The following is a 21,002-nucleotide window of genomic DNA, read 5'->3' as shown; positions in this document are numbered from 1 at the left end:
GGGATACGGGAGGCTCTCCAGCCGAAGTAGTGCAGAGTGGCTCTTTACCGCTTTTGAAGCTCGGGAAAAAAGTTGGATCCGAACTTCCATCAACTCCGTCAAACAACTCTTCATCCATCAGCCGTCAACTACCACGCCTTTTTTAGTCGCCTATCGCCCTTTTGATTCCTCAAACCAAACATACACAGTCACAATGGTCAAGCTCACCGAAGTTGAGGACGAGCACTTCGCCCAGGAGAAGCCCCAACCCAGCAAGCATAACGTCCTCCTGGCCTCCGACGACGAGGACGACGACTACACCGATACCGGTACGAGCCTTCCGCCTACCTACTTACCCACCACATTCATCCTCTTCATTCAAGCGGAAAAAAGCTAATTTAGATACGTCCCTCTCAGAGTCTGAAATCTCCGTCGAATCTGACTATGACGTCGAGGGCGAGAGCCTGTACGAGCGCCTCGCCGCCCTGAAAGACATTGTTCCTCCCTCCGCCCGCAAGCAGGTCACAAACTCGGTCAGCTATGTTTCGTCGCTCGCAAAGTCCAGCATCGCGTTCAGCGGCAAGGCGCTCTGGATCCTGTCCACTAGCGCATTTTTGCTCGGTGTGCCCTGGGCCTTGGCCTACGCCGAGGAGGAGCAGTATATTCAAATGGAGCGTGAGCAGGGAATGATCAAGGGGGCTAACGAGGTATGCGCTTTTTTATTCCTTCTTTGGGTGTTGCTCTGGCTGTTGTCGACGGATATAGCGGCCAACGTGAATGAGTTGAAAACTCTTTTGGCGCGTCGGAGATGCCAAGAAATTGGATAATCGTGGTTACGGACTCTGGCTATATTTGATTGGAGTCAGTTGTTCAAATGGCTGACTTTATTTGCGTTGCAGATGCTTGCTCCTGGTGCTCCTTCTACCGAGGAACAGAAGGCCCAACCTACCCTGTAAGCAAACTTCGCTCGAGCAAACCCACAGAGTGCGAAAGGATCGAGAGCGAACCTTCTACCTTGAGAGATCATCCTGGATTTGCGATCGATCGATGACGCCTGTCGCCGCGGTATTTTAGTCGCTTTGTGGGCATCCAGCTGCCTGGGGCAGTGGAAGCCAACAACAAAGTGAGAGCATGCCACTTACGGAGTCGGATTGTTACGTTTCCTTCAGAAATCACGAAATCCATTGCAATATATAAGAAACGTGCTTGTACTGGTAATGGGATGGCGCTGGATCGGGACCGGGGTATCGTCCGTTGGTTCTTCCTTTTTGCATACTGCTGCGGGACTATCTCTCTCCTGTCTTTTGTTTTCCGGGCTCTCTTCTAGCCTCGGGATTCTTGTATTTGTATATCTGATCTGCTTGCCTTTTGTACTTTCATCACATGTAGTTTCGTGTCCATTCTTGTCTGTCTTACCGACTTATGCTTTAGATAATGGAACGTGAATGATTCAGAGATGTCCATCTAGATATGGGTAGTCTGCCTACTGTATCAAGACTTGGTCATGGGCTAGATAGCTGACCATGGTGTAGTGATTGGACCCGAGACCTACCTTCTACTCTTTGTTCCGTATAGACTTTATCATCACGAATACAATGTGCGACTTAAACATGCCCGATTGAATGAATGCTGATATTCTAGATATTGACATCTCAATAGTATTCATTCTCTGCCTCTGAATGCTCCGCCTTTTCCACCTAAAACCAGCTAAATCCCATCTGGGCTCATGAACAATGGTTCTGGGTGAGGAGGGTAAGGTATGAGCACGGCTTGAATGAGGGCATTTTAAAGCGTGGCTTGCTGATATCAAAACCTTCCTAATATAGTACATATAGTAACTTGACTTTAGTTGAATTGAACCGTCAGGCCAGTAATTGCCAGTCTCAGGCGTGATGCTGCTCGGATTGATAAGAGCTCTAAAAAGCCTTGTGCATGATTTAAACGCAAATGGGCAGGTATTCAACTGTAAAAAATATGGATCTTGGGTTTGACATTGAGATGCCAATATAGTAAGCTTGTTTCCGGAAATGAAACCTTGAAGTCAGGCATTATACGAATGGGTAGCATTGCTTGATACAGTCAGTCTTATTAGCTGCTGCGCCATCGTAACTATCGATTCAGAGATCGTCTTATTCAGGTCATGATTTTGAAAGTAAGTAACTGCAGCGCCAGATTCGAAACTTTTGGTTCACTTGAGGACAAAGAATGGACAAAGCATAGCATGTATCAAATCATGGGAAGCGGCTAGGGGTATCGAACAAAGCAGAGTAAAGCATAATACATGCGTCATATATAACCCTGAAAAGAAGAAGCACAAATGTAAAAAAAAAGAAAAAAGAAAACAAGCAAGATGAGGATGTCATCGGATGGACTCGTATCGAGAACCCTCTATAAAGAGACCTGATATGCACGTAGATGGCCAGAAGACGCACGTGTACAAGAAACCCACATGCGGGACGAACAGAAGAAGGTAGGGGGAGGACATATCGGCCCAAGTGTGAATCAGACCGTCGATTCCCTCGCAGCCCTAAGGTTGATATGAAAGTCACGCCAAAGCTTCTTAATCTCACCGGACTCGATCATCTTATTCAGAGCCTTTGCTGCATGCTTGTTCTTCTTCTTCTGGCTGTACTGGCTACGTTTAAGGATTTTTTCGTCTGAAAAGTAGCCAGCTGTACGGAGGTGCTCGACGACCCATTCGTTGAGGTGAAAGCGCCAGTGGGTTAATGTATGTGCCAAGGCTGCGTTCTTCTTACAATGTCTGGAAATGGTCAAAATGGCTCGTCTCTACAAGAAAAGTAAAGGAAACGAACCTTCCCAGGTAAAAACGGGTGTCTTCGTCTGGTAAGATATAGCCATCGCGGTCACGCTCCTGCTCATCGTCCTCATTGTCGGACTGTTCTTCATCGCTTTCTGCGTCGGCTAGCGGCTCCAAGGTTTCCAGGGAGTATGCTTTGCCATAGAGTTTCATGTCGAAAGAAGCAGGGTGTCCGGAACGATTGCATGCATCACAGGGGTGACAGAGATCAACTGGGTACGTGGTGACTTCAATATGCGGTCGTGCTAAGAGTGCCCGGCGGAACTCTGCGTTCCAGACAGATGAGACTAGCTGTGAGCCGGTACGTCCACGGACTTCAGCTTCGAGCTTGTCAAAAGCCACCTTGAAAACCGGATCGAAACGAGGAAACGCAGGATTTAGCTGATTATGCACCATCCATTCGACGGCGTCCTGGAAGTAGTCCTTCAGCTGCTTATAAGCATGACGCGAAAACTCGATGGGCATGTCCTCCAGCCCGCTGGGAACTCCGAGTTTATCGTCTTCGTCTTCTAAAACGAAGTCATCCTCGTAGCGATCTAGGTCTTCATTAGCGCCGATGTTGGATTCAACATCGCTGCTTTCGCTTTCGTTCGCCCAATTTCGGAACTGAGGCTGCTTGACTGTAGCCCCCTTTTCACCTTCACCTTCGTCATCACTTCTCTCCCATTCGGAAGCTTCTAGCTGCGGCGATAATTGATCTTCTTTATCTTCCTCCTTTTTGCCAGCCCTTCGGCGTCGAAGTGCTTCTAGGTGTAGCTGTCTTTTGGCCCTTGCTGAATTCGCGACGTTCCCTCTTGTGCGCGACGCCTTCAGAACTGCAAGATATTAGACCTATTTTCAAAGCATGAAAAGATGGGTGATACCTGAGTCTTGTAGATCCTCAAGGTCCTCCTCTATATCAATTCGATCCTGAGACGAATTACGTCGCGGCGTGCGAGGTATGCTTGGTGATTTTGAAGTACCGCCGCGGACCTCCTGTTCCCCATCTGACTCCTCATCAACGAGAATCGGCTGGGGAACTCCGCCGCGCCTGAGTTTCCGACGAGGCCGAGAAATCGGCTCCTCAGCTTCACTTTCATCTGAGATGTGGCAATCTTCAGGCTCCGAAGAGTCTGTCCTCTTACGCTTCAAGCTTCTGTTTCGTGTAGGCTTCCGTGCACTATGTATAACTTCCAATTCGCTATCGCTGCATTGAGTAGCAGGGCTTGAATCTGGACTGTTCCCTCTTTCCGTGCTTCTACCCCTCTTTTTCTTCCTTGCGCTGCGTATAACCTTCAAGTCGCTATCGCTATCCTGAGTCGCCGGGGCGGGCTCCAAAGATTCGTCATTATGCGGCTTCAGGCTCCGATTCCTTGTATTCTTGCGCACACTGTGTACGATCTCCGAATATTCATCGCTATCGTCGTCTTGTGTAACAGAAGGGGGAGAGGAAGCGGCAGAAGGGACGGCGGCGTTGTTCGAGGTTAAACCTACAGTTCAACCCACTTCATTAGCTACGCATAGACCAAGAAAGCACAGAGAAGGACTCATACTCTTCTCATCTTTCCTGCGCTCACTCTTCTGCGAGGCATGCTCCGCATCCTTGGGCGAAGGTCCCCGCTCAACGATCACAAACGGTTTCGGCGTCGAACTATTCTCTCTGCTTGACGTCGAGCGGCCACTCCGCAATGTCCCCAAAGACGGGTTGGTATAGCGGATTTTTGCGTTACGACTCGTACTGAGAATTGCCCCTTCATTGTTGCGCTCTGATGTAAAATCTGCCGGCACAAATGCAAGGCGCGTTTGCTTCGCTTTGCCCTTGGATTTCCCATAAGTGCGGGGCATGATGGGGCGGGGTGTTTTGTATTCCAGGGTAGAACTGGTTATATTCTCATGAGTTATAGTGGCACAGATGTCCAGATTCGGAAGAGACCCTCATGGAGGTGGAGATGATAGAGATAATATCATACAGGATAGCTGATCTTGGGCCGAACGAGGCGTGATGAATCGCGTCAGGATTGTCGCGTGGTCACGTGATATTAGTTTTTCAAATGTATAATTTTCTTTTTATCCATCTTTAATCCGGACAGGCATAAAATAGCATGGTATTTTGGTGCCAAGGACAATACTGATCAGCAAGTACCTCACTTCTGGTTACTTAACGCCCATACGAGAATGTAGTACACTAGAGCAAACCACGAAGAATATTTCCTAGTCTCCTCTGAACTAATCAGAAAGCGAATGAGCCTTTTGAGTGCGCTGATGAGAAAAAGTATAGGTGTGGCCTTAGGCCGGGGTGTAGATCTCTGCTTCAACAATCCCTAGGTCATCATTTTCATCCATGGCAACCTTCAGACTTTCACCCATCGTCGCATTAAGATCAAGCGTCACCCCAAGCGAAGTAGGTGTCGTGCCCCCGAAAACGATCGCGTCACCCACGCTGACCTTGATAGGGTATCTTTCGGTACGAAAGTTGCGCAGCTTCAGAACAAGCTGAGACACATTAAGTGGTTTATCCCAAGAATATTCGATCCAAGCAGTGTCCTGATCCGAGTCACTTCGCCATGTAGTCTCTTCGTTGTCGTCTATGGAGGTCGTCGAGTTATTCTCGGCAGAGCCAGCTGTCACGTTGAGGACTTCCACTGCCCGGCGTGAGACTACATAGGACTCTCCCGCCGGCGTGGTTCCGCGTGAGAGGTTAGGCTGCAGGTCCTTCCCCGGGATAAATGTACTCAGGCCACTCTCGACAGAGATGGGCTTGGTAGTGAGTGTGATCGAGGCTGACTTGAGTCCCTCAGATGCGGCACGTAGGATCACTTTGCCCGCCTGTGTGGTTGAGCGTAATAGCACGCGGTTTATACCATTCTCGACGGGAAGTGTTTTTGAAAGAATGTAATTATCAGGGCCTTGAGCAATACCGCCACGCCAAGTTGCCGCACCAGAGAGGGTAAAGTCGATTTCATTTAGAGCGATGGGGGCCCGCTGACCGTCTTCATCAACGACTTCCACGTCAACAAGTGCGATATCTGCTCCGTTGGCGACGAACCCATTAGGTGCTGTCCGGGAAGTAAGCCGAATACTGGAAGGAGCACCGCTGGTCTTCTTTTGGTCGAGAAGAACTTTTCCCTCACCCTTGGAGTATCCAAAGGCCTTGAGCGTACCGGCCTTCCAAGTGACGTTGGAGAATGTGTAAAGGAACCTGCTGCTCTGCTCCCCCGAGCCCAGGGAGTTGTCGTTCAGGGTCAGCTCAACTCTTTCTGCCGTGGAGACGACGAAAATGTCCTTGGTGGTTGTGGCGTTGTAGTTCCAATGCCCAATGATATGTCCGCTTATTTTTTCGATATCGACCCAGTTGTCCCACATCACCTGATGGGCATACCACCCGTCTTTTGGCAATCGGACGGGGTCAACCTCGCCAGAGCGACGGTAATTCTCCGCTCCTCTGTGGTGGGTATTGGAATCCGAGAAGATGATATTCACTCCGCCAGCATTAACCCTAGTTCCAGTCCCAGGTCGCTGCTGATAGTAATCGAACCACCTCTCAACGTCCTCAATGGCATGGGAGTCTTGATTGCGGTTGTAACTGCTGGCATCCTCGCCATTGTAAAGCGGCCCATCCCCATCCAGATGGTACGGTGGGGAATAATCATCCCAATACTTGCGCAAACCCTCGTCCCGACTGTACTCCATCTGCCAAAATGGAATACGCGAACCCTTGTTGATATACAGCATCTCGCCCCCATACTCAGCTACCTCGCTATCTAGCATCTCTCGTGACCCCGCGGCTCGTCCACCATGTGGATCGAAGGTATCTCTTAGCTCCTTCATCTCCTTCATGTGTTCTTCGGAGATCCCGGCATTTCCGGCCTCATAGAAAACGACACTTGGGTTATTGCGATTGTAAATTATTGCATCGCGCATGAGCTCAACGCGCATTTCCCATCTCCGTCCATCTCTGTCCGACTCGGAGTCACCCGCCGGCATGGCCAGAAGAATACCCAGACGGTCTAATGATTCAACATCTTGCTTCCAAGGAGTGACGTGCATCCAGCGGATCAAATTGCCGTTGCTGGAAAGGATCAGCTCATTAGAGAAATCCGACAGCCATGGAGGAACTGCGGAGCCTAGTGCTGGCCATTCGTTTGTGCTTCGCTGTGCGTAGCCCTTGAGATGCAACGCACGGTCGTTGAGCTTGAACATACCATTCTTAAACTCGGTCTTGCGAAAGCCTGTGAGCGTGGTAACTGTGTCAATAGTCTTACCATCCGAAACAAGGGAGGTATGGACTCTATATAGATAACCGTAACCCCAGCTCCAGAACTCAAGATCTCGGAGACCGGCTGAGGCATGGATGACCTTGGTTTCATTTGCTTTAAGGGTATAAGAGTCCCCTTCAATAAGAGCGATGCGTTCGCCTTCCAAGTTGTCGATTTCGACCCGGAAGCTGAAAGTTTTTGGCGTTTTGTGCTCATTCCGCACCTCGGCCTCAGCCGTGACAGTAGCAGACTTTCCTGCTATGTCAATATCCCGCGCATAAACGTAAACCCCAGTGGTATTCAAGTTCGAATACAGCGGAAGGGTCTGATACACTTTGTCGGTGACATGCAAAAAGACATTCTTGTTGATCCCTCCATAGTTGGCATAGAAGTTTCTGTCGTTCCACTGATAGGGGGTATTTGATTCAATTTCACGATACGCCCAGTCATTGTCGATGCGTGCCGCTATGACATTGGTGTCGTTGTAGGTTACGGTGTCTGTGATGTCTAACCCGAATGCCATTACTCCATTCTCACTTCGACCAATCCATTTGTCGTTGAGATAAAACTCGCCGGCGTGACGAATGCCTTCAAACTCAAGGAAAATTTTATCTCCTCTGGATGTACTCGGTAGTTCAAAGTGTTTCCGATACCACGCAATCCCAGTAGACAGATTGGCAATGCTCACGCGGAATGCATCATCTTCGTTCCAAGCGTACGGTGTGGTAACTTCTTTCCATCCACCATCATCAAAGGAAGGTTTTTCCGCCCCCTCAGGGTCACCGATATAGACCTTCCAATTCTGGTTGAAGTTGTATTTCTTGCGGGCATAGGCAGGTAGTAAGAAGCACGAAAAGGAGAGCAAACTTAGGTGCCACTTCATGATTGCCAGCCTGCACGAGCGTATCGATATTGGGTTCGGTTTGTCTTAGTCGCCAGATAAAGATCGCTGTTTGATCTTGAACGAAGTAAACACTGCGGAGAATGAAGCTTTTAAGTATGTGCTTTTGGCGGAGGACTCCATAGATCGGCATCAGACAACCTTCATCAACGCTCCTCCGTAGCCGACCCCTGAAAGAGTAGATTAACTGAGAGAACTCCTTCCATAAAGTCCGCCATTGGCAGTCAGGAAAGACCACCGCCAAGTGTCCTCGGGCAGACAAGTTGCATTGTGTGGACCAAAGATCAACTATGATCAACAAGGTTAAATGGGTAACGGTTATTGACCGTGTCAATTGGCCTGTTTTCTTCCATCATGAGGTCCATCTCGGCGCTCCGGAGGAACTGAGGCGGAAGAGGCCATCCGAAAAGAATCTGGAAGGGCTACAGTCAATTCGATCGAGGTAGCGCACATCTGGCCGCTGGGTAATAAGTATATCGTAAAGCGCAAGGCCTCAGGAGGTAGACACTTATGGAAGGTACACCCAGACAGGCGAATCCATTATACGTCGCGTAGCAGAACTCGAACTGTGCTGACCAACCTTGTGATATCACTGTACCTTAGGATTGGTTGTTAAATCGATGGAGATTATCAGATCACGAGAATGGCGCTCGCTCTTCAATCAATGTAGGGAATCTCTGGGGCATAGGTCTAATTCGGAGGAAGAGAGCCGGGGGATGAAAGAAGGCCGTCCGTGGTATGGCATGTGCTTCGTCTCGTGACTCGCATTTAAGTAGGGGATGGATGCCTCCACCCAGCCTGCCTCCACCCCCAGAACTTGAAAGTGCCAATCCCCGAGTCCAACTCCAGAATACAGACCGACTCTCCACCCGGCCCTACAGAAGGACCAGCTACTCCATTCGTACATCTCACCGACTGAGACCGACTCATTCAGGCTGATATGCCAGATTACAGGATTGGTGGAGCATTTTGATTCCTCTGCCTGACTGCCAGCTAATGATTCGTGGAAACAGAAATCAACAACCACATGGCCCCGCGGAGATATTCCTCGAATGTCAACCCCAGACTTCCCCGGCCCCCAGTCGGAACACCTGAAGCGAGGCTTCATCGCAGCTCCCGGTTGGCCAGTGATTGGCTAGTCTGCCACTAGGGGATATGGAAGCTTGGAGCTGGCCTGGAGAGGCTTGTGTGGGCGATACTGGTCCCACCATGAGACTTCCCCGTGGGAGTCTCTTATCGCGGTCCGGGGATGCAGCTATTCAAATGGTTAATCTAACTGCTGGATCCTACTGCTGGGGTTTCTTGTTCCCGTCTTTGTTTGCTTACTCTATATATACCAGCCCGGTGCCACCAAATCTTCGAACTGTTCAAGCGCTCAGCTCATCTCTTGGTCTTCCTGGGCTGCTCTGGGCAGATAGTTAAGCATCGGCCACATTTTCCTTTCTCTGAACTTGTTGGTCAAGCAGCTGAGGGCTTTAAATAAGCATCAGAATGGGATTTAGCATTCTTGGCTCCAAGAGAGCTTACAACTGGTTTGTCTGGAGTCCTTGCGTACTGATCAAAGCTGATGATGGAATCTTAGGTATATTTCCCTTGTCGCGGCCTCATGCATGGTGCTTTACGGTTACGATGCCTCCGTATACAATTCCGTCCAAGGTTCCGACAACTGGGTCGCATACTTTGACGATCCGGACGCGAACCTAATCGGCGCCGTCAACACTGCCTATACAGTGGGTGCCATTTTTGGAGGTTTCTTTTTGGGCGGTCCGTGTGCCGACTATCTGGGTCGTAAAATGGGCATGGGCATCGGTTGCGTTCTCGTCATCGCATCTACATTCATGCAGACCTGGGCTCCTCGGCACAACCTCGGGTGTTTCATTGCTGGACGTACCATTATCGGTGTTGGCCAGGGTATCGCATTGAGTAAGTCACCTTTGGACTTTACACTCCCAAGTTCAAACTGACCATACCCTTCAGCGTCTGGACCGATTTATATCGGCGAACTTGCCCCTCCAGAGATTCGTGGGAAGATCATGACGTTCTGGCAAATGTTCTACTCAGTGGGTTCTTTCATCTGCTTCTGGGTGAACTACGGATGCACAAACCACAAGGAAAACCTTGGTGAATGGGACTGGAAAATGGTCGTGATCTTTCAGCTTCTCGTTCCAAGCTTAATTCTTGTTCTGTTGCCGACGATTCCCGGGAGCCCACGATGGTAAGGTCCTTAGCCGCGGTAAATAGTTCTCACTGACATGAACCAGGTACATTCAGCGTGGCAACAATATTGAAAAGGCTCGTGCAGCGCTCGCAAGGGTTCGAGAAACCGACCAAGAGGTGGAGGATGAACTTCTTAGAATCCGTGAAGCTCTTGAGTATGAGAAGGAAGCCATCTCTAGCAACTACTCTGCTCTCTGGAAGGATAAGTCTCTGCGCAAGCGTATGGTACTAGCCTTGATTATCAATGCTGGCCAGCAGGTTACCGGCCAGGGAAGTTTGAACTCTTACTCGACCAAGATCTACCAGAAGGTCTTCCCTAGCTCAAGCCAGATTGCTCTCATCAACGCCCTCAACGCGACTTTCGGAATTCTCTTTACCCTCAATGCTGTGTGGATTATCGACCGATTTGGACGCAAATTCTTGCTGATTGTCGGAGGCATCGGTATGGGCATTTGCATGATCATCGTGTCTGCCGTCGAAACCGAGACACCATCACCCAACGATACAAAGAGCACACCCGTCGGCATATCGATTGTGTTCTTACTCTTCTTGTTCATATTCTTCTGTAAGTCCGCCAAGCTCTTCCCGTCACCACCAGCTAATAACATCCGTCTAGACAAACCCTCTTGGGGTGCAACAGTATGGATCTGGACATCCGAGATCTTCTCCATGAACGTCCGAGCCCAGGCCGTCGGTATGGCCTCTCAAACCCAGAACGTCGCCAACGCCATCTTCCAGCAATTCTTCCCTATCTTCCTGGACAACTGCGGATTCTACGCATTTTACATGTTTGCAGGCATCAACTTCCTGCTTGCGGTGTTCGTCTTCTTTTTCATCCCCGAGACCAAGCAGGTGCCTCTGGAAGAGATTGATGCTCTGTTTGGTGGAGCCAACCACGTCACCCGTGGTGAAGAGCTCATTGGGTCTGAAAAGCAGGAGGTGACTACCACCCACAAGGAGTAAACGTGTCGCAAGTAATGTTTGAGGATGGAGGTGCCACGATTATGTATATCAAATAATAGTACGAATATTGTCTCCTAGTGGATGAATGAGTATTATCAGTTGCTCTACAGCGCTCTGTCACCTTGCAATAACTCTTGACGCACAGAACCTGCATATATGTCTATCCTCCTTCCTGTTTTATAGTCTCTTTCACCGATTCCTACATAGGAACATTGCTGCTTCGAGCGCGTGCCAAAGATTGACTGACCCAATGATCTCGACTAAGAGACTAGGCTTGTATAGGAGCAGTGCCGCCTTTACAAGGAAATTCTCATAGTTTCTCTCACACCACTTCGTTATGGTGAAGGTTCTGTACATGTATCAGTATGAAATGCTCGCAACAGCTGCACGAAGATCAGTAGCCCCATTGCGCGATTTAACAGCCCCTCATCTTCACCCCAAACCATCGATCTACTCCATGAATAGTTACACTTCCTTCCCATCTGCCTCAAACTTCCCATAATACGTCCAAACAAGTCACACCCCAGGAAAAGCAATGCCAGAAGACAGACCAAGCCTCCGCATCGCAATAATCGGCACCGGTCCTGCAGGCCTCAGCACCGCAATATCCCTCCAAAAAATCCTCCCATCCGTTTCCGCAGCATTATACGAAAAGGCATCCGTCCTCTGCGAAATTGGCACAAACCTGAACATTCAACCCAACATGTGGCGCATGCTTGATGTCCGGGGGGCGCCGAAGGATATACGACCACAGGAGATCTTTAGGGATAAAGAGGGTTATGCCGTGCAGCATCGAAATGGGAGGACGCGAGCGTTGCTTGTTAGTCTGGGCCAGAGTTTGTTTCCTGTAGAGATGAGGAGCCTATGCTGATGGCGATTTGAGCGGGTTGAGCGCAGGGTACACCACCGCACCACCTCCATGCACGTGCCCTCGTCAAGGTCACTCTGCCTTAATTACAGACGCGTCCAAATCACCGAGAGTCCTCAAGGGTCATCCTCAAACCTCATCACAAGCTTTCCACCCCTAACCCTTCACTTCTCTAACAACCACACCAGCACAGTCGAATTGCTCATCGGAGCGGACGCCGTTTGCTCCATTGTCCGCTAATTCGCTTTTCCGGAGCACAAGCTGCTCTATACACGGAAAACAGCCTACGCGGCTTTATTCCCGCTGAAAAAATTGCTCGCTATCTATGGGTTCCCTGACGCAGTGACGTTCTGCATGGACCAAAAGGCCTGGGTTTATACATGTAATTTGAGGCATGGGCTGTACGAGCTTACCTGTAAGGCTGGGGTACCGGAACTAGAGAACAACACTTGGGGTGAGAGAGTGGTGGACAGGGAGGAGTTTATGAGGCCGTGGGGGGTACACACTGCGTCTCATCCGGCCATAGCATATCATAAACGTCTTTCTGAAGGCAGTCGTCTAACACGAGTCAGGATTTTAGGCCCCTTGTCCAGGAAGTTCTCCGCCATGCAACGGAGATCCAGCGTTTTCCGCTCTACGCAGGGACGTGATTAGAGTCCATTGTGTCTAACGGGCTTATTGCGCTGATTGGGGATGCTTCCCATCGTACGTCCAGCCAGCCCTCGGCTCTTCATCGCCATATCGTTGATATATATCCTGCTGACCTGCTTTCCTTCTCTGCCAGCATTATCCGGCGCCTATGGTGATCCTCATACCCAGTCCATCCCCGCTTTGTCCTACCTCCCTTTCTCGAAACATATTTGCCCGGACTAACCATAAACTTATCTACGCAACAGGCGCAGGTGCTGCCGTCGCCCTCGAAGACAGCTACGCCCTCTCCTGCGCGGATTATGGGCATACAGCCGGAACCACAATCTCTCTCGCGCCACCAATCTGTACAACCGCGTTCGCTCGCCGCACTACAAACCCTGCACAGGATCATTGACAGGTTCAGAGAGTCTGAAATTGAGATGGAGGAGCTGAAATTGAGGTTTAATGAGGTTTTATGAGGCGTTAGAGCATACAGTTAAAGAGAGGTGAGGAGCAAGCGGGATTTGGGTAAGTTTGTGCCTATGATGTATATGAACCCGTGGATCCGGATGGGTAAGAAGGTATAGGAGGGGAGGATGTGCTAGTGGCGTCTTGCCTAGATACAAAAGGTTTGGGAGAGGACTATGAGGAGGGAAGATGAAAGGCTAAAGCAAGGTCAAGGTGCGGAGGCGCTTTCGTAGAGAAATTCCGTCGCTACCCCTGGTTGCTGGAAAACTCGAGCGGGTTTGCTATACCGTAGGATATGATGTCTACTGCCTTCCTGCGTAACCATCTTATTCAATGTCAGGGCTGAATCGGCACCTGTCAGGTTGACGATATGAGGTAACTGGCTTGAGCTCCCTCAGATCCATAGGACTAATTGAATATCGCGGTACCTGCCTTAAGCTAATAAGTGAACCTGAACGTAGGATAATCATCCCCCAAGTTCCCCTTCTCTTCCTCCTCCAGACCAAACCTCCAATCCCTCTTCCCCTGAGTTCTCACCCTATTCTCTCTAATAAGACACGCCAAAAATACAGCGCAAGAAACGCCACAGACCCATGTCATTCCCAGGCTCACCCCGAACCCAGTCTTGAACCCAGGCTTCTCACTATCAAAGAAAACATTACTCGCCACTAACCCGCCACAGTTCCCGAACCCAATTTGCATCGCTGACGCAATGGATTGCTTGTAGTGGCCCGCCATGTTATTGCTCAACCAGCCCATCAGTATTGGCTGAGTTAGATATCCGCCACCAGTGATGGCAAAGAGCGCGAAGTAGCGTGCCCCTACTGGTATGGAGGTTTGACACAAGAGCATGACGTAGCCAATTGTGGCGATGAGCACGCCCGCGAGCGTGAAGGCATAACGGTGGGCCAGGCGGTCGCTGAGCCAGGCAGTCGAAAGCGTGATTACCATCGCGACGACGTAGATGGGGATGGACATTACTTGGGCACGAATAGAGGTCCAGCCGAGCTGTTGCAGGATCGTGGGTGCGAAGAAGGAGACCGCATAGCCGGTGTTGACGATGCCGAAATACATGATGGGTCTACACGCGTATTAATCAATGTGTCCTGTTCAAAACGTAAAACAGAAGAAACAGTTGAAGGGGTCTATACCCAAGGTAGATTTTCGGGTCGGAAAACGTCCTTTTCATGGCCTTCTTGTCGAACCGGTTCATCTGCGCCTCGCCCTGGTCCTCTGCTAGACGGCGGAGAAGGCAGGCGCGTTCTTCCTCGTTCAGGAATGTTGCTGACTCCGGCCAGTCGACGATGATGAATTTCGCAATTATGGCAATGACGACAGTTGCTAGGCCTTCCAGAATAAAGATCCAGCGCCAGCCTTTGTAGCCACCGATGCCGTCCATATTGGCGATTGCATAGGCGAGGAACTGCTCGTCGGTATTAGTTTTCTTTGCTTGAGGCTGAAGCAAAGGAAAGGAGAGGAGAAGAGTCATACGCCGCTGACAGCGCCAGCAAAAATACTAGCACTGAAGAAGAAGTTCAGCCGCCTCTGAAGCTCGTGGCGGCGATAATACATGTTGATTAGGTATACACTTCCTATCCAGAAGTCAGCATCGTTGCCTGAAGTGGATGGAGGTATAGAAAGGTGGCAGAGACAAACCAGGCATAAACCCGGCCTCCAGGCCCCCAATAATCACTCGACAAGCCACGAGCCCTCCAAAGCTTTTCGTCACCCCCTGGCAAATTGTGACAATACCCCAGCCCGCCATGATACCACTGAGCCACCAGCTTGGCTTGATCTTTCTCAGAACCATATTACTCGGTACCTCGAGAAGAATATACAGGATGAAGAAGACAAACAAAGCAACGTTATACTGGTGACCTTCCATACCTAGATCTTCTTCCAGGCCGAGCAGTCGCGCATTCCCGATATTGATTCTGTCGAGGAAGGCAAATAAAAATAGGAGTGTTAGGATTGGGACGACGTGAAGGTCGCATTTGCGGATGACTCTGCGTTCGAGGATTGGATCCACCGCGAGGTCAATCTGCGTTGTCGACCCGGACTTGATGTCTGAAATCATTTCGAGGTGTGAGGGGTTATCCCCCTTTTCGACTTCGGAGGCCATGGTGTATACTTGCCACCTAGATGTTCTTCCACCGAGATGTGGAGAAAGAACACAAGAAGAATATGAAGTGGAATGTGTCAGCGCGTTCTGCCAGACACAAAGGATTTATATACCGTCCATTTAAGCTTACGCTTCGAACGGCAGGTAGACCCAGAAGGCCGTGACCGCTAGCTCAGATTGCAGATTCCGCTGTCATCCGTTGACATAGCCGGATTCCGCGTCGGGAGACAGGTACGTGGCTGGCGCGCGGGGAGAGGCGCCGATGTCGCGCGAGTTGGGGTATCAGCCAGTCAGGTAATCCAAAATAAGTAAAGTGTGAGCTGTGTGAAGCACAACCTGACGAATAGAGCAAGATTTTGGTCGGGGGATTAGTCCTCAGGAGAACAAATGCTCTGGCAGTGATCAACACTGCGCGTCATTTATCCAGGTCGTGAGTGGGTAGCGCGGGCAGCGAGGAGGGAAAGCTGAATGATCATAGTACCAGTGCTGCAGCTTTGTATTGATTCTATCTTGTTGCACCTCAGCTTCCATATATGGTCCGATAGACATCGACTGGTCCGTGGATGTGAAGTTTAGGGCACGATCTACCCCGGATTTCCCCCGCAGCGGAGCAATTCCACTGTGGGTCTTGCTGCCAATGCTAGATCACAATGGTGCGCATTCAGTTCCGACTGCCGCAATTCTGGGCATTATGAAAGTCGTGCGTCCAAAAAACCAAGTTAAGCAATTGATCTAAACGTCATTTGGTCTGCTATACCACGTCGTTTGCCGGTGATCCCTGCTCTTAGAAGACCAAACCACTCGATGACACCAACTGCTGATAGCAACGCGATCGAAACAGAATTCATAGGTATGTTGTTTCGCGGCTGACTCACAAGTGGCCACAGCTATAACAAGGATCTCTCCTGAATCCGTTACTTTCCCCACCGGTTCGACTTGCAGCTCCAACGCAAGCTCGGTGGCTGAGTTCGGACACGACTTTCCGTCTACAAACCACACGCTAATACCGGCTTGCCCTGGAAACCTGGAAGTGTTGCGATGGCGGTAAACTGATATGGCTCTCTTCACTGCTGAGCCGTCATTTGCATCTTCCTTGCAGAGATACTCTGCCTCATACATCGGACTTGACGGATAGCGAGGGTAGAAGGTTGTCTTTCCACATGACTTAATTTCCTCACAACTTGCACGAGAAACGATTCTCTCAAAACCCCAATTACCATGCAATGCCCTAAAGATGGCTGCTGTCGTACTCACTGATGCTTGACCAGGCTCTGGCAGGAGAGTACTCTTTAGAGCTTTCATCGTTATTTCCACTTCCTTTAACGTCGGATACTCGACGAGTGTACCATGGTCAATTGGCGCATAACGAGCAGGCACGACTGGGCCGATCGTCTGTATCTTCGTATCAGAGCTTATCCCAAGAGGAAGCCTGGGACGGTGCAACCGTCTCGCAAACGATTCCATTAACCCCACATAGTCCCCCAGGGGAAACTGGCCGCGTAGGCTAGTAGGCCAGACATTTCTAAAGTCTCGGACCCGTTGTCGCTCGCGCTCTCTTGAGCACTCTTCTTCCACAGACAATGATGCTGATACCCCGTTTTCCAGATCAGCCGCCGCCCAAGTTTGAGCGAGGCTCTGGGCCTGTAACTCGGCGGGCCCCCAAAAGGCCCCGCGGTAGAAGCCAACGAAGCCGAGGTCTGGAACCTTGCTATGGGCACTGCTCATGCTATCCAGAACAAGAGGCAGAAAATGGTCATCTTTGGAGTATTCGAGGGTCGAAAGAACGTCGTCTGGTAAGAACGAGAGAGATTCAGAGGGCTCGAACCCTGTGGCCATTACGACAGCAGCAATTTCGGTGAGACGCACCATGCCAGTGGATGTATCAATATTTATTGTCTCAAGGCCAGACTCATAGTTATTGGTAAATGAAGAAGCCCTGCCGGCCAGAGTTTTTATGGCACCAGACCGAACGAACTCGGCATAATGGTCAGCTATTCCAACCCACGGCGACCGCTGACTCTCTCTGCCTTGATTATCACGGAGATGAAACGAGCCCACCTTGCTATACCCCTCCCCAAGAATATCCCTGAAGAACTGATTTCTCTTGCGAATCTGGTCTTGGGAGGTTGGGCCAAATGCGACGCCAGTCATATCGAGTGGGCGGCGGGCTATATCGTATAGCGATAGATCGAGGGGGACAAAAGGCATTGTGTTTCCTTGAGTATCTTTGGCATAGTTGTGTGGCAGATAAGTAGGTAAGACCCAGTATGGCCCAGGCCCAACATGCCACACTTCATAATTATGCTCTTGAGCAGAAGAGCCCGGCCGAAAGCTCAAAGACGATAAGTGAAGAGCAAGCGACGTGGCAGCTTCAACCCCAGACATGCTGCCGCCAATAACAACCAGCTTTCCACCTTTAGAAGACTTCTCGAGTAGACGATCTATATCGTCCGGATTCTGTAGTTCCGAGCTGTGAACCGAGGAATTGTCCTCTAGTCCAGGTATGAGTGGTATGCTCGGACTGCCAAAATGCCCAGACGCTACGACGAGGAGGTCAAACACCTCTTTGCGTACTCTTTGGCTTTCCAGGTTACGTACAGGGGCCTCTCCACATCTGCTAAAGGCCAATCGTTAGTTCAAGCATACGGTTAAGCTCAAGAAAGCCTTACCAATCATCTACCCAGCTCACCTCCCAACCAGCCCAGTCCTTGGCCCTAATCCCAGTTCCTCTCCTTGCCACACTTAAGACTCTCTTCCCCAGGTTAAAGCACTCTTTAGGGATATATGTTTCGGCATACTTCTCGAGATATTTCCTCACCTCCCACGCGTACGGAAACACAGGAACCGCATCGCCCAGGACTGTCTCCCACGCCAGGTCGGAAAACGCAACAGAGAAACGGCTTAGGTTTGTTCGCATCCAGGGATCCACCAGTGCTCGGCTTTCATCTTGTTCCCTACAGTGAAGCTCAGGATCATGCGAAAAGTGCGGAGTTGGCAACGAGAGGCAGGGTGTCGATGGGTAATCCACAGCCCAGAGGCCGCCAATTCGAGATTTCTTTTCGAAGATGACAGCACTGAAAGTACCGGGTGGAAAGTTCCGTAAAAGCGTCTTTGCCGTCACGAGGCCAGAAGGACCGGCGCCTTAGCTTCAGTGTTAGGTAGCGGCCGCACAGAAGATGTTAGGGGAAAGAGATACCGACCAATTATGGCGACTCGCTTGGGCTTTGCCATGTAAGGCTGGGAATATTTATATAGTCAAGTTCTTATGCCTTCGAGAGCATGTTGGCAGTTCCTGGATAGCTGTCAGGATGGTGCCCCTCGCTAGCTTGGAAGTCGGCGGGGCCCGGGCTGGCTCGTGGGTTTACTATATCCTACCAAATTGAGCTTAGCGCACCACGTATGCCCTTGATTTGCGTGCTATCTTGTTGATAATAGATCTTGTCTACTGGTAATCTCGATAATGGACATGAGAGAAGTTAGAATTAAACGTGGCCATGGAGCTGTTGATACATGATGTACTACCAGACTATAGGCCGTCCTCTCAAATAGCTCCCATCAATCTGTATAAGAGCAACCATACTTCGGGAATATACCATTACTACTCGCTCGTACCAATCTGTTCTATAATCTCCGCCAGATGAAGGGCTCAGATGATTGATTGTGGAGAAAAGTTCTGGTTTATCACTGAAGGCAAATAAACCATAGTACATCTGCCATACACCTGTGGTGCGGCCTCTAGTCATCTTCTCACCACCCTTATGGACTACAAGTACAACCCAACCGCGTCAAAAGTTCAACTGTGAGCCTAGAGCGTGTTTCCAGCACTCGTTGGCACAGTGCTCTCAATCTCACTCGCCTCTGCACACTCCGCAATGGTCAAACCAGACCAATCACCCAGCCAGCTAACATCGGTGTAGCTGGTGTAATCGCCGCCGTCGTTCGTGTAAATGCTGGATGCACAGTTGCGGCCAATGTAGCTTGCGCAGGCATCATTGCCGGTCCCATCAGCAGACGATAGGAACAGATCCCCAGCTTCCCAAAACGTTGACGAGACCACTGTAGTCACGTCCTGGAAGACATTTCCTTCGAACAGACCTTGTCCTTGCTCGTTACCTTCGATGGCGTGGCCGTTGTTGTCGGACCAGACGTTGTTGCAAGCGTGGAACTTGGTGGTCCCGCTAAGGGCAGGGCTGCGGCCGGAGGTTTTGTAGAGATAGTTTCCTATAAATATACAGTTGGCTGGTGTCGAAGCGCATGCGTCATGGGTCGGGCTTACCTTTGAATGTGATGGAGTCGTTCTCGCCGACTAGCTCCATGCCCCAGTATTGGTATCCGTCGCAGCTGGTAGAGTAGGTGGTTTCGCCGTTGATGAAGTTGTTCGACAGAGTGATGCCGCTGTTGGCATTGTAGCCGAAGACGTAGTGAACGCGGCCGATGAGGGAGGTCTATTTGTTATTGTCAGTTGGTCGAATTGGACACGATTTACTCTCCCGAAATGCAGTAGGAGTGATCATTATGGCATACCTCGACATGATCAATCCAAATGTTACTTGACCCGTCAAAGGTCAACGCATCTCCACCCCACACATACTCCGGGTTCAGTTCCGTGATCTTGATGTTCTGCACAATAATGTTGCTCACGTTGTCCGTGAAGCTCAGACCCTTGCCCTTGATCACACCTTCACTGCCCACACCCAACAGCGTCTTGTCCGAGGCGACGGGGATGGGCGTTTTACCGGCCGCATCATACGTCACTGTGGTGCTGGGGGTGTCGCCGCAGTCGTCCTGCAGGATCAGCTGGCACCCTTCTCCGGTACCCCACGAGTAGCATGCCGTGCCGGTAGCAGAAGTGCCGGTGAAGTCGTAAGTCTTTGTGAGCACGATTACCTGCTCCCCTTCGCTGGAGAGGAGGCTTTCGAGCTCGGCCGTGTCAGCAGGATAAACGGGGGTTGCGCTGCCGCCGCCGGTGACGCCGGAGGCGAAGCCCTCAGCAGATCCAGAAACGGACTGCGCGGTGGTGTAGGTCGCCGCAGCGAGAAGGGAGAGAAGGTATTTCATGATTGCGACGACTCTGCTTTATTCATGGGGTGGTTTCGGCGTGGTGGATTGGATGGTCAAGTCAAAACTTTCCAGACCAGAGAAAGAGGTTTATATAGACGAGGAAGTATCATCGTCTTTCGTATTTCGTGTCGGAAACTGGAGGATATTGTAGCGTGGAGCAGACGGAGTATGTACCAAGCATAAACATCAAACTCCCAGCGTCTCAGTCTCCATCTTCAGCACCAACGGTTTCCCAGTGGAACTGTCGGTGTCGGAGGTAGAGCCCTACTCGGAGGTTCCGGCGCTATTTTGAGTATGCGGTTCTGCCCTGACTGATAGGCACGTTCAACATGAAAAGGAGAGTGGGCTTTGCAATGTAGGCTATTCATTGGCTAATCGAACTCCCGACAATCTAAATGAGACGTTGTCATGCCGATCTTCACTCAAAGTAAGCTTTGTCTCGGCCTGCACCACTATACAAAGGGTTCATCAGCTCGCATTTTGAAACCGGAGCTTGCTGCGTAGTTCCTCCGCTGTCAACTTCTGGTGCAGTAGTATGTGTTCGACAGACAGACTTCCAGCTGCAATACGGACATACGTCCGGTGCTGGCTCCAAGGGGTTGACAGCATAAATATTTACCAACTACTGGCTCGTCAGGGAACATGAGTCAGTACGTAGTCTTGATCGGCAAAATTGAGTCAGGACGTGGTCTGGTTCGGCAAAATAAATTTCATTATTGGTATAGGCGAATCTCGACTGG

The 21,002-nt window shown here is 50.3% G+C and overlaps 8 protein-coding genes across 8 annotated transcripts; 3 read left to right on the top strand and 5 right to left on the bottom strand.

The window, feature by feature from the left end:
• Window positions 1-103: 103 nt before the first annotated feature.
• Window positions 104-1,432, top strand: BDW70DRAFT_125794 (mitochondrial import receptor subunit TOM22). Its single transcript, XM_073734962.1, has 3 exons — window positions 104-308; window positions 397-686; window positions 879-1,432. Exons 1-3 carry the CDS (start codon window positions 194-196, stop codon window positions 933-935), a joined length of 462 nt encoding a protein of 153 aa, XP_073601136.1. The 5' UTR covers window positions 104-193; the 3' UTR covers window positions 936-1,432.
• A 1,049-nt stretch (window positions 1,433-2,481) lies between these two features.
• Window positions 2,482-4,621, bottom strand: BDW70DRAFT_155004 (uncharacterized protein; the record flags this gene model as incomplete). Its single annotated transcript, XM_073739956.1, has 4 exons — window positions 2,482-2,740; window positions 2,793-3,612; window positions 3,661-4,266; window positions 4,330-4,621. 4 exons carry the CDS (start codon window positions 4,619-4,621, stop codon window positions 2,482-2,484), a joined length of 1,977 nt encoding a protein of 658 aa, XP_073601135.1.
• A 153-nt stretch (window positions 4,622-4,774) lies between these two features.
• Window positions 4,775-7,615, bottom strand: BDW70DRAFT_125790 (putative cell-associated beta-galactosidase). The gene has a single exon (XM_073734961.1). It carries the CDS (start codon window positions 7,553-7,555, stop codon window positions 5,063-5,065), a length of 2,493 nt encoding a protein of 830 aa, XP_073601134.1. The 5' UTR covers window positions 7,556-7,615; the 3' UTR covers window positions 4,775-5,062.
• Window positions 7,616-8,749: 1,134 nt separating this feature from the next.
• BDW70DRAFT_125788 (putative MFS sugar transporter) lies at window positions 8,750-11,196 on the top strand. Its single transcript, XM_073734960.1, has 6 exons — window positions 8,750-8,892; window positions 8,947-9,465; window positions 9,516-9,856; window positions 9,911-10,148; window positions 10,195-10,715; window positions 10,767-11,196. The coding sequence occupies exons 2-6, from the start codon at window positions 9,425-9,427 to the stop codon at window positions 11,111-11,113; spliced, it is 1,488 nt and encodes a 495-aa protein (XP_073601133.1). The 5' UTR covers window positions 8,750-8,892; window positions 8,947-9,424; the 3' UTR covers window positions 11,114-11,196.
• A 931-nt stretch (window positions 11,197-12,127) lies between these two features.
• BDW70DRAFT_2556 (uncharacterized protein) lies at window positions 12,128-12,790 on the top strand. Its single transcript, XM_073743606.1, has 2 exons — window positions 12,128-12,686; window positions 12,766-12,790. Exon 1 carries the CDS (start codon window positions 12,336-12,338, stop codon window positions 12,633-12,635), a length of 300 nt encoding a protein of 99 aa, XP_073601132.1. The 5' UTR covers window positions 12,128-12,335; the 3' UTR covers window positions 12,636-12,686; window positions 12,766-12,790.
• Window positions 12,791-13,517: 727 nt separating this feature from the next.
• BDW70DRAFT_165534 (major facilitator superfamily domain-containing protein) lies at window positions 13,518-15,355 on the bottom strand (the record flags this gene model as incomplete). Its single annotated transcript, XM_073741771.1, has 4 exons — window positions 14,736-15,355; window positions 14,571-14,671; window positions 14,231-14,502; window positions 13,518-14,160 (listed from the first exon to the last, which is right to left on the bottom strand). Exons 1-4 carry the CDS (start codon window positions 15,199-15,201, stop codon window positions 13,518-13,520), a joined length of 1,482 nt encoding a protein of 493 aa, XP_073601131.1. The 5' UTR covers window positions 15,202-15,355.
• Window positions 15,356-15,933: 578 nt separating this feature from the next.
• Window positions 15,934-18,432, bottom strand: BDW70DRAFT_154999 (uncharacterized protein; the record flags this gene model as incomplete). The annotated part of the gene is made up of 3 exons (XM_073739954.1): window positions 15,934-17,818; window positions 17,871-18,342; window positions 18,402-18,432. The coding sequence occupies 3 exons, from the start codon at window positions 18,430-18,432 to the stop codon at window positions 15,934-15,936; spliced, it is 2,388 nt and encodes a 795-aa protein (XP_073601130.1).
• A 492-nt stretch (window positions 18,433-18,924) lies between these two features.
• BDW70DRAFT_2513 (polysaccharide lyase family 1 protein) lies at window positions 18,925-20,571 on the bottom strand. The gene is made up of 3 exons (XM_073743598.1): window positions 19,726-20,571; window positions 19,478-19,646; window positions 18,925-19,422 (listed from the first exon to the last, which is right to left on the bottom strand). Exons 1-3 carry the CDS (start codon window positions 20,257-20,259, stop codon window positions 19,007-19,009), a joined length of 1,119 nt encoding a protein of 372 aa, XP_073601129.1. The 5' UTR covers window positions 20,260-20,571; the 3' UTR covers window positions 18,925-19,006.
• Window positions 20,572-21,002: the final 431 nt, after the last annotated feature.

The sequence above is a fragment of the Aspergillus foveolatus genome (assembly GCF_047715535.1).
Source record: "Aspergillus foveolatus strain CBS 279.81 unplaced genomic scaffold BDW70scaffold_1, whole genome shotgun sequence".
Lineage (NCBI taxonomy): Eukaryota > Fungi > Ascomycota > Eurotiomycetes > Eurotiales > Aspergillaceae > Aspergillus > Aspergillus foveolatus.
The sequence above is the reverse complement of the archived record's forward strand: the minus strand, read 5'-3'. Positions and strand labels throughout refer to the sequence as shown.